At 57.3% G+C, this 11,554-nt stretch overlaps 1 protein-coding gene across 1 annotated transcript; it reads right to left on the bottom strand.

Annotated features, from left to right (window-relative positions):
• Nucleotides 1-8,382: 8,382 nt before the first annotated feature.
• Nucleotides 8,383-10,050, bottom strand: SPRG_08153 (hypothetical protein; the record flags this gene model as incomplete). The annotated part of the gene is made up of 8 exons (XM_012347117.1): nt 8,383-8,861; nt 8,934-9,075; nt 9,139-9,260; nt 9,304-9,395; nt 9,439-9,495; nt 9,549-9,623; nt 9,671-9,773; nt 9,827-10,050. 8 exons carry the CDS (start codon nt 10,048-10,050, stop codon nt 8,777-8,779), a joined length of 900 nt encoding a protein of 299 aa, XP_012202507.1. The 3' UTR covers nt 8,383-8,776.
• Between the last annotated feature and the right edge of the window lie 1,504 nt (nt 10,051-11,554).

The following is an 11,554-nucleotide window of genomic DNA, read 5'->3' on the forward strand; positions in this document are numbered from 1 at the left end:
AACGTTTGACAATGTCCAAACGGTCTTTGGTTGTTCAAACCAAAAACGTCCTGGATATCCCCGGAAGGATGCCAGCCATAGCACTCCACGTGGATCTCGTCCTGATATAGCTACGATCTGGATCTGAAATCAGGTCGTTTCGTGTACCCACGTGTGCTTTGCAGAAGACGGCAAGTCGGCCAATGGTCGTCCGGGCAAGCTTCTATGCTTTCTGGAAGGTCCTCCGCAACGCATAATGACGTGGCACCCGCATTGGTCACATAGACTGTACGTGGCAGCGTGCAAGGACCGCCGCCGAGAAGCAAGTATACCGGGCGATTCGTACACGATGGCGCGGTACTACGCTCTTGGAGCCAGTCGAAGAGCTTCGAGTGTACGCAGCATCCAAGCTCCTCTGCAAAAAAGAGCAAACAGATATTCAAGAGACCTGTATTTTTCATCAGCACAGGTTCAAAAGCTGCTGCAAAATGTCCCGCAGCTGGTACATATGCCTTGACAAACGTCGTCTGGAGTTGCGCCAAGAAAATCTGGAGCGCGACGCCACTCGTGATGACCAAGATCTCGAGCCTCAGAGACTCGGAGCCTTGACGTAGCTGAGGGAGCGACCCTAAAATAGGCGGTGATGTTGATGGGTCTGGAGGCACGCCAGCTGCACACGCTCGCCGAGACCGCCCGCAGCATCTGGCGGGCCACGGGCGTACTGCTCACTCGAGCGTGCTGGTACGCAGAAACGCTTCGAGGCCCTTGCCCAAGACATGCGCGCAATGACGAGGTGTCAAGGTCTTCGTTACATGATGTAAAGAGAAGCCTTGGTACGTCTTTTGTGCTTTTGCACATGCTGCACATTGGCCGGTGCTACGAGATTCACGACAACGTCCAACGAGTCCAGGGCGGTGGTTTTCCCATACCGGCGGTCGTCCTTCTGAGCGGCGCCGCGCTCGCAACACGCCACGCCTATGCTTGCAAGGCCGTAGCGCCTTGCAGATCGTATGTGGTGGACTGTACGGTCCCACGGCGCGACAAGGTACCTGCCCATGGAAGTCGACGTCGTGGTCCGGAAGCCGGCGGACGGTCGCGCCCTCACGCCGTATCGGTGCGTCGCGGTGAGCACTCGTGCGATAACGCGGCGGCTCGTGCGTGCTGGCATGGGCAGGCGTGCGGCAAGCATCGGCGCAAGCATCGCGTCGATTAATACCTCGAGACAGGCATAATCGTCGGTGGCGAGGAGCGCATGCGCATGGTGACCGTCATGACGATGGCGGCAGGGGCCAAATGCAACAGTCAAATGCCGATGCTGGGCGGCCAAACCGGATACGCGTAGATTATCCGGTCCACGCGTTGGGTGCATGTGTCGGTTTAGCCGCTGTAGGCGACAGAAATGCTACCTGCAGCGCCATCGAGGCCGCGGCGCCACCGTAAACTGGTCTTGTCAAAGACCAGGGTCGTCGTCCTGGTCGTCGTCAGTCTCTGCGAACGTCGAAAGTGCTTTGATTCATGAGCGGCGACGATGCGCACACTATATCCCGATCGTGCACCAGCCGTTTTTTATGCACCAAAGGGCAAGATTCGATCCCCAGCCACTTTTGAGCGATGGCCCGGCAACCAGCGCCGTCGGCCAAGGATCGCAAGACAGGCCAACTCAACGCGCCTCGCCGCGGCGTCAAGCTTTGCGTTGACAGTGCGCGCGACGTCGTCCCACGTCACCGTGGCGGGCTTTGGTACAGCCATGTCGTGGAGCAGAGAAATCACGTCCGCGGTCCATCCACGGCTGTTGTACTGCTGCTGCTTCGCCGCGGTGTCAAGGCGGGCCGGCCCACGGCGGCGCCCGCGGAGGAAGCACCGGCCGTCGTTTTGGGATCGTGCGGCGAAGCAGCAGCAGTACAATAGCCGTGGATGGACCGCGGACGTGCTTTCTCAGCTCCACGACATGGCTGTACCAAAGCCCGCCACGGTGACATGGGACGACGTCGCGCGCGCTGTCAACGCAAAGCTTGCAGCCAAGACCGAAAAGGCTACGGCGGAGAACGTGCGGCGCTTTGTCGAGCCACTCGTGGCGAAAGCGGTCTTGTATCGCGATGCGCAGCGGCGTGCGAGCGAGCGGCAACGGACAGCTGTCGCTGGGACGCTTCGCGTGCTCCCGAACGTTTTTGACATGGTGGCACGGGCAACGGAAGAGCGCAAGAAGCAGACGACGCCCGTCGAGAAACACATTTGGCATCGCGTGTTTCGCCAGCGCGCCGCCGCTGCCGGCTGGAGCGAGGGAGCTTTTGACCTGCTGTACGCCATTGCCGTGCCAAAGCCCGACACGACTCCATGGTGCGACGTCGCGCTCGTCATGAAAAAGAAGCTCGAGAGTGTCTCGCCCGCGGTGGTCAAGACGACTTCCCCGCTTCTGCGCGTCTCCAACCTCAAAATATACGTGCAGACGGCGATCGATTATCAACAAGCTGCGCTCAAGCAGCAACTGGCGGCAAGCGACGCGACTCGTCGCAACTCAGGACCCGACGCAACGTTCCTTGTCGCCGAAGACGTCTGCCCTACGCACCCACCGCATGCGCATCTCCCCAAGGCACTTGGAGCATCGACGACGACCAAGACGACGACGTGCCCAGAAACATGGCCGACGATCCCGTCACCGAGTCGGACAACACATGTGGTGCTGACGGCAGCGCCCACGAAGTCATTGATCTCAGCGAAGACAACGATGATCAAGTCGTCGATTGGAACGAGGACATCGCCAGCGACGTTGAAGCTGTCGACGACGGCAGCATCTATTCGTACTCGCTCGATGACGTGGCCATCGACGACGAGGACCTCAGTGGACATGTCGAGGTTGACAAAAGCGTTGTCCCGGTGCCCATGATAGAGCGTGGGCCGAACTGCGCTCGGCAGTGTGTATCGTGGGAGTACGCATGGAAGGCCGGTAGAAAACCAAGGTCTAGTTCTGGTAAACCATTGATCTACATCGTTTGATACGTATGAAACGACACGACTACTTATGTATGTCTGGAGTTTCCCGTCTGTGCTTGGATCTTGGGTAGTCGCAGATGACCGAGTGGGACACGACGTCGAATGATGATAATATGAATGTGGGAAGGTGCGGGGACTGCACACTGACGGATGTGCGGTTCTCGAGGATGAGTGGTTGACCGTCGAGGTCAACTACAAGAAGCCTCACTTTTAAGAAGTGCACTAGTACCGGCCTGCAGTTTGCTGTGCCTTTCCGAGTGTCTTCCAGAGCTGCGAGGACAGTAGATTCTCTTAGGTTATGAGCCCAACGAAACCACTCGAGAAGGGGCAGAAGCTCATGCACGACGTCGACGTTCTGCTCGAGGAGATTCTCGAGGAACGTCGGGATGTCGCCAAGACCATTGAAGAAAGAGAGAAGGAATGCGCGAGTGACGAAGAGAAGATCAAAAGTCAGGGAACCCCACCCAAGCGGGGCGGTGGGACCCTGAGCCACAAGACGCCGAAAGGCAGATCGAAGAAGGATGGGGGCTCACCCAAGCGGGGCGGTGGGTCCCCGAGCAAGAAGGTCCACGCGCAGAAGAAGAAAACAAAGAAGAAGTCGAGCGAAGCTTATGGCGGCAGTGGCGACGGCGGCGACAGTAGCAGCAGCAGCAGCAGTAGCAGCAGCAGCAACAGCTCGAATGAGCCGCCAAGTAACTCGAGCGGTGACGACAGCTCGAGCTCCAGCGACAATGGTCAACGTTACAAAGCGAGCGGTCGACTCGCTCCGCCAGACAAGATCCCGAAATTCGATGGCACCGATTTTGGTAGCTACAGCGCGGACGTGAAGTCTGTGCTCGCGCAGCAAGAGATCTGGGACATTGTCTCGGGCGATCGCAAGAAGCCAAGTCGGCGCAAGAAGCCGGTCAAATACAAGGATTATATGCGCGGCATGTTGAAGGCCAAGTCGGTCATCACGACGTCTCTTGATGTGACGAACAAGAGAGAGACGAGCACGTTCAAGACTGCCAAAGAGATGTGGGACTATCTGCTGCAGAAGTACGTGCGCAGAGAGATCACCAACTCGGCCAAGGTCAAGGGCGAGCTTCACAAAGCCGAGTTCGACCCACGTCGGATGACGATGGACGAGTACCTCACGACGTACAAGATGCTCGAGAAGCGGTTGCACGACATTGGACGACCAATGCAGCCGGAAGAAAGCAAGGAGATGCTCATCATCCACACGAGTGCGTACATCGACATTGGCCTGCGCTACAACGGAAAGGCGGCCAAGCGTGCGTCACCGAACGACTACATAACGTACCTGCGTGCGCAGTACGAGATCGACAAGCACAAGTGGGGTGAGCCCGTACCAGTGGCCTCAGGGAAGACGTCGATGGTCGAGCACGAGCCTGTGGCGTCGATCAACTATGCAGACCAGATGGCCGAGCTGATCAACTTTGTGCGTGCGAGCCCCAAGAACAAGCGCAAGTTCAAGGGGCTCTCGCACATCACGTGTTACAACTGCCAGCAGACGGGCCACTACCAGTCGACGTGCAAGAACAAGAAGAAGGCCCGATTTGCCCAAGAAGACGACACCAAACCTTTTGTCAAGGAGAAGGGTGAAGGCAAGCCGGGTCATCGAGGTATCAAGACCGAGAGCGAAGCCAGTTTGTACGCCGTTCTCAGCCCAGGCACTGAGTCTCACGAAGACGACGGGGTCATTGAATTCATCCTCGACACGGGTGCGACGGCCAACGTTTGTAACATTGCCCGTGCGTTCAAGTCGTTTTTGCCGGGGCTCGTCAAGGTTGCATGGATCAACGGCCAGGAGTCGGTCCAGCGACATAATGGTTTGGCTGTCTTCGAGTTTTGCAACAGCAACGACGACAAGAACGTCGGCATGGAGCTGCCGATGAACTTTGACGAGAACTCGACGGTCAACTTGCTCAGTCTCACGCGTTTGCGCGAGGACCACGGGATGCTGGCTGCGTTCTCGGCGGACAACAAGGTGATCTGGGTCCAGAACGACGACATTTGTCTCATCTTTACACTCGTCAATGGCATGCATCGAATGCGTGCCAAGGTTGTCGATCATGCGGCGCCTCCATTTGTTTGCTACCAGAGCGACGCCAGCAAGGCACGGACCTCGCATCTTCGCATTTGGCACAACCGACTTGCTCATGCGTCCATGGACGTCGTCAAGCAGATGGCCAAGGACAACGTCGTGGAAGGCATGACGCTCGGCGCGTCGGACTATGCTAACAGCGACTGCTGTGTGTCGTGCACGATGGGCAAGATGAAGCGTATGAGTTTCAACACGGCGCCAACTCGGACAACGGTTCCTTTCCGGAAGCTCATCATGCACATCGGCTTCATGGGCGAAGTTGTTACGCCAGGTGGCAAGACGTGCTACTTGGGTGCCGTCGACGAGGGGTCGCGCTTTGTCTTTGTCGAGACGATGCTTCAGAAAGGCGACGCTACGGACGAGGCGATCAAGCTTGTGCGCACGATTGAACGCTTCTACAACATCAAGATCGCGATTATATCGACGGACTACGACAAGATGTTTGCGAACGCCAAGATTGACAAGCTGTGCAAGGTGGGCATCACGCAGCAGCTCAGCCACCCGTACTGTCCCGAGGAGGTGTGTCTTGTGGAGAAGCTCAACTACGTCCTGCTCAACAAGGTGCGCACTGTACTTCAAGCCTCGGGCATGCCAGAAGAGCTCTGGGGCGAGGCGATCAAGTATGTCGCCTACACGATCAACCGCACGAGCTCCAAGGCACTGGATGGCAAGACGCCGTACGCTGTGGTGCATGGGAACGTCCCTGACATCTCGTACCTCAAGCCCTTTGGCTGTTTGGCGCTCAAGTTTGTGGAGAAGAAGTACCGTGCAGGTCGGAAGCTTGCACCTCGAGCGATGCCGTGTCTCATGATGGGTTACGACGGCGAGACGCGTGGCTACCGCCTTCTCGGACTGCGGGATGGCAAGATCTACCTCGCGCGGTCAAAGATGATCAAGTTCCACGAGGATCAGACGGTCGAGAACACGTACGTGTCGAGACTGCTTCAAATCGTGAGCGGGAAGACCAAGGACACGTTGCCGTGCAAGATTCCGTTCATGACGTTGCCAGTGGTTGATGTACCTGACACGTACGTCCCACTTGCAAGCAGCGACGACCTCCAGAAGTTTTTCGATCGCATGAACGACGGTGATTTCGGCAGCTCGAACGCGCCATCGTCGGACTCGTCGAAGACATTGCCAAAGATCTTGTCGAAGCCGATCATCAAGGCCAGCTCAGCACCGGCCTCCTCGTCTTCAGATACAGATGAGGTGAACGGCAACGGCAAGCGTACTCGCAAGCAGCGCCAAGAAGCGAACAAGCGAGGAAAGGGCAAGATCATTGAGTATGTGCGTACCAACAAGCGCCCGCAGCGCAGCGCGAAGAAGGTGGCGTATGCAGCGAAGTGTTACATCCTCCTCGAAGACTACGACAACGATGACACCCCAACGTCGTACAAGGAAGCGATCAAGTCGCGCAATGAGGCCAAGTGGAAGGAAGCGATGCAAACTGAGATCGACGGACTCTACGAGAGCGCGACATGGAGACTCGTACGACGTCCACAAGGTCGCAAGGTTCTCGGCAACAAGTGGGTCTTCAAGGTCAAGGTCGACCGCGTTGGTAAGCGTCGCTTCAAGGGTCGCGTGGTCATAAAGGGCTACGAACAAGTGCACGGCGTGGATTTTGACGAGACGTACGCCCCCGTCGTGCGCTTTGAGACGCTTCGTGCGATCCTTCTCTACGCCGCGATGCGAGGATGGAAGATGCGTCAGTACGATTTTGTCACGGCGTTTCTCAACGCTTCGCTGGAAGGCGACGAAGACGTCTACATGGACCAACCCGAGGGCTTTGTGACGATCGGCAAGGAAGATTGGGTTTGTCTTCTGCTCAAGACGCTCTACGGTCTTCACCAAGCACCGCGCAAATGGAACTCGATGTTTCATGAGTTCATGCTCGAGCACGGCTTCAAGCGCAACGCCAAGGATTATGGCTTGTACACGAAGAAGGTGGTGGGCAAGGACGGGCAACCCGACGTCCTCTTCGTGACGATCTACGTCGACGACATGATCATCCTCGGCGAGGACGAATTTGCGCTGCCGATTGAGCGTGCGTTCATTGATCGCTTCAAAATCAAGTCGATGGGCGATCTCAAGTACCTTCTCGGCATTGAAATTGACTACGTGCCGGGTCATGCTCTGTGCTTCTCGCAGACCAAGTTCATCGACCAGATCATCTCCAAGTTTGGCAGCGTCAACATGAATTCTGTGACGACGCCGCAAGTGCTCGGGCAAGAGCCAGAAGGAAACCCGAACTCAACGGAGGTGGCGATGCAACACTTCCCGTACCGCAACCTGGTGGGCGCTTTGCAGTATCTCGTGTCGGGCTCGAGGCCTGAGCTTGGCAACGCAGTACGTAACCTCGCCAGGTACCTCAACACGTATACCCCAGCTCACTGGAAGATGGCCATGCGCGTTGTGAAGTACCTTGTCGGGACGCGCACATTTGGCATCGTCTACGACCTCGAGGAGGCTTTGACGTACGATGACCTCAAGATTGAAGTGTGGGTCGACTCGGATTACGCCAACGACAAGACGAGCTACAAGGCCATCTCGGGGTACGTGACCAAGATCAACGGCCAGACGATCAACGCCAAGTGCGAGAAGCAAGGGGTCGTCTCGACAAGCACGTGCCACGCCGAGATCATCGCCGCGAGCACGGGGGCGCGTGACGCCGTGTGGACGGCACATATGCTCGAAGAGGCAGGCTTGAAGGCCGGCAACATCAACCTCTTCATTGACAACCACGGGGCGGCTTCTTTGTGTGAACATCCCGGGTCGCACAAGCGGTCCAAGCATATAGAGGTGCGCTACTTCAACGTCCGCGAGTACGTCGAGACGCTCGGGATGGTGATCAACACGGTGGCAAGCGAAGACAACGAGGCGGACATTCTCACGAAGCCGCTCGGCCAGAAGAAGTTTGAGATGTTCCGGGAAGACATGGGCATCATGGATGTCAAGAAGGTCCTCGACATGAACGACGTCTACCAAGTATGAAACGCCAAGAAGTCCCAAGTAGTCAGCGACCAAGGTTTACCCAAGATGGTATGAAACGACACGACTACTTATGTATGTCTGGAGTTTCCCGTCTGTGCTTGGATCTTGGGTAGTCGCAGATGACCGAGTGGGACACGACGTCGAATGATGATAATATGAATGTGGGAAGGTGCGGGGACTGCACACTGACGGATGTGCGGTTCTCGAGGATGAGTGGTTGACCGTCGAGGTCAACTACAAGAAGCCTCACTTTTAAGAAGTGCACTAGTACCGGCCTGCAGTTTGCTGTGCCTTTCCGAGTGTCTTCCAGAGCTGCGAGGACAGTAGATTCTCTTAATACGTTCTTTTATTCTAGCTCACTAAGATCGAGTCTCGAGGTCTTTCTGTGCGCATGTGACCATCGTCTTTGTTGCATTCGGTCGGCGGCCAACTCGTCCTCGGCCTTGGCACACATCGTAGCGTCGTATGGGACGTTGGCGCCTGGACGAGGCGGCTTCAACCTTGGCGCACGCTCTTGCCGGCAAACGTGCAAAGCGTCACGAGAGCTACCCATCTCGTTTTCGATGTCGTGGCGCGAGGCCATCTTTGCGAGCTACCGAGGCTCACGCTGCTCTTCAAAGGGTCGATGCGCACAGCGAGTGGGCAATGAATGAGCTCGAAACGGCGCCGGAGGAGTCTCGGTCTTGGACAAAAGATTCGCCGGCGTCCTCAGCCTTGCGCTTGGTCCGTGGCGGCGTCAGTTTCGGAGACGCCCCGAAAGTCCGTCGTCCAGAGCTTCGCACGCGTGCAGTGGCTCGAACCTCGTTCAATACAAAAAGCCACCTGGATCCTCTGTGAGACCCACGTGGCGAAAAGGACCGTGTACCTCGTGTCAGACGCGATCAAGCGGCGCGTCGATGCCACAAAGATCGAGGTCAGCGACACGTTCGCGTTGACGCCGCGGCCTCGGGCGCACGCGGCGAGACCTCGCAAGTACCAAGCGTGCGGGTCGTCGACGAGCACGGCCTCTACCAGACGGCTAGGGAAAAAGGTCGTAAAAATCATCCAAAAGACAAGCACTACAAAAATACGTACGGGGTTGCCGGCCGTGATCGTGGGGCCACCGCCGTGCGTCTTGAGCGCACGCACGGTCGCGACGAGCACGACGCACTGCGGGCGCAGGCCCAAGGAGCGGCACTTGATGTCGAAAAACCTTTCCATGCCAATGCCGGCGCCAAACCCGGTTTCGGCGCCACCCCACGAGCTTGAGCGCAATCTGGTCGGCAATGATCGACGAGTTGCCGTGGGCACTGTTGGCAAACGGCCCAGTGTGCACGAGCACCGGCGTCTGCTCCACCGCTTCAGTCCCTTCATGAGCGCCGTGAGCACACCGCCGACATGAGGTCGTCGGCCGTGACCGGGTCGCCCTTGCGGCGCATACCCACCACCTAGATGCAGCGATCAACATCATACTCCTTCCGCCGCGACGCATAGGGTCTACCATGCGGCCGAGGCGCTCGCACTTGTCATCGAGGCTCGTGGCCAGCGCCAAGACAGCCATAAGCTCGCTCGCGACCTACCCACATGATAACAACATTGTCATCGGAAAAATGTTGCAAGAACGGCCATGTACCGTAATGTCAAGCCGGTTTCACGTTCGTCGGTCGGTGCCTTGCCAGTGGCGATGCCACAGAGGAAGCGGTCGCACGAATTCAAGACGCGGTTCCTACATCGTGCGTCGATAGCTGCATATATCGCCAGTAGGACAGGAGCGCCTACCACGTGCGCGTCGCCGGGTCGATGTCGAGGCGGGCAACGCGACTGATCTCGTCCTCCGTGAGCTCGGACGGGTTCGTCTTGTCGATTCCAAGCTTGCGAAGGCGGCGCAGCATCGCGGGCGCAGAGACGCGGGTACTGTCCGTCTTGGGCGGACAGAGACGGTTGAAGAGCGCCTGGTATATGTCGTTGTGAGGATTTCGAAGCGCTGCGACAGCGAGCGACATTGTTTTTCTGCGCCGACTCGTGTGAAACAGACGCGCGTCCATGCCCGCGGACAACTAGCATCGGCATAAGTCCTCAGCGAGCGTAGATGGCGCTACGTACGAGGTTGCTGACCGCCGTGAATGTCGCCCGTCACGTCGCAGCGTCAGCCCCGAGTGTCGAGAATCTCGACACTCGTCCATGGGCACGGCTTGGGCGCAGCCGCCGCCGGCGGCGCTACCCTACACGCTAGTGAGCACTGAGCACGCGGCCGGTAATGATACGCACATCTTGATGCCAATCGAGCGGTTGACTGCCTCGTGCGAGCAGCAAAGCACGCTGCGGAAGGTGGTCGAGGTTGTAAGCATGCGGCTCGATGCTATCAGACGTCGCGCGCGCTCCAAGCTCGATGCGCAGCTTCGTGTGCCCCTTCGGCCGCAGCGTTTTGGCTCGTCGTCGCCGTGGCGATCAATTTGGAATTGCCGCTGACTGGCATCCGGATAATGTCCGGAGAATTAGTCGAGGGTTGCGTGAGCGAGGTCGAGAGCAGGGGTCGAGGAATTGGGTCGAGGCCATCCTCAAAGCCGTGCTCGAGGTTGTCTCTGCCGGCGCTTATCTCGGTAGACTGAATATATACCTCACAGCGCGTAGACGCCCAACGTAAACGCAATGGCCTTTTCTGCCGCTACGGCCCCTATCAACCCATAGCTGCCAGCGGTTTCCATCCAAGGACCTCTTGGCCGCACGAGCTTAGTTTTACCGTTCACAGTCGAGAGGACATCCGCTTGCGACCACCCTGCCGTACGCCCGACGTCATGGAGCGCACTTTGCGGCGTGAACAATGCTCGAGGTTGCTGTCATTCTCTTCTCCAAGCACTGCTGCGTTTCGTGCTCGTATGTCCTACACGACTAAACTAAAGGCCTGCTGGATGAGGCAAAGCCGTGCAAAGCATTGGCGCTTTTTCCCAGTTGATAACGAGTCTCACGAACTCGAGTCTGCGCGCTTGCAGCATGAACTGCGAACAAACGTGGCAGGTGGCGATCACAATATGCATGGCAATTTGCTTTTAACGCTTAAGATATAAAGAGCAATGCTATCTGTGCGTTGTTGACCATTGCTCGCGTTATAAGACCGCAGTAGCGGCGTAGCGTGGTCTGCTCTGCTCCCCAAAGTGTCTTCTGTCAATGTGCCAAGTATGGGCGATTTCATTTCAAACGCGAGATTGGCGGCCGAGTTGCGTCGGCTCGCGGGCGGTGGTTTAAAAATGGCACTCCGCTCTTATTTGCGGCATGTGCCATAAATAGATCTTGGATCGCGCCTCGTATTCCGCTGCACGGCTCGGACGGCGACGCGACCTCTCTCTTCGCACTCTCCACGGCGTCCTCTATCCCTGTGTCAAGTCTCGGCGATTGCATGTTCCAACACAATTGTGGTCGCTCTGCAACCGGGTGGCGCGGGCCAAGAGAAAAAATGAAAAAAATGAAAAAATGAAAAAAAGTGTTCCGTACACTTGGTGTTGAGTGGTG

Source organism: Saprolegnia parasitica (assembly GCF_000151545.1).
Source record: "Saprolegnia parasitica CBS 223.65 unplaced genomic scaffold supercont2.33, whole genome shotgun sequence".
Lineage (NCBI taxonomy): Eukaryota > Oomycota > Saprolegniomycetes > Saprolegniales > Saprolegniaceae > Saprolegnia > Saprolegnia parasitica.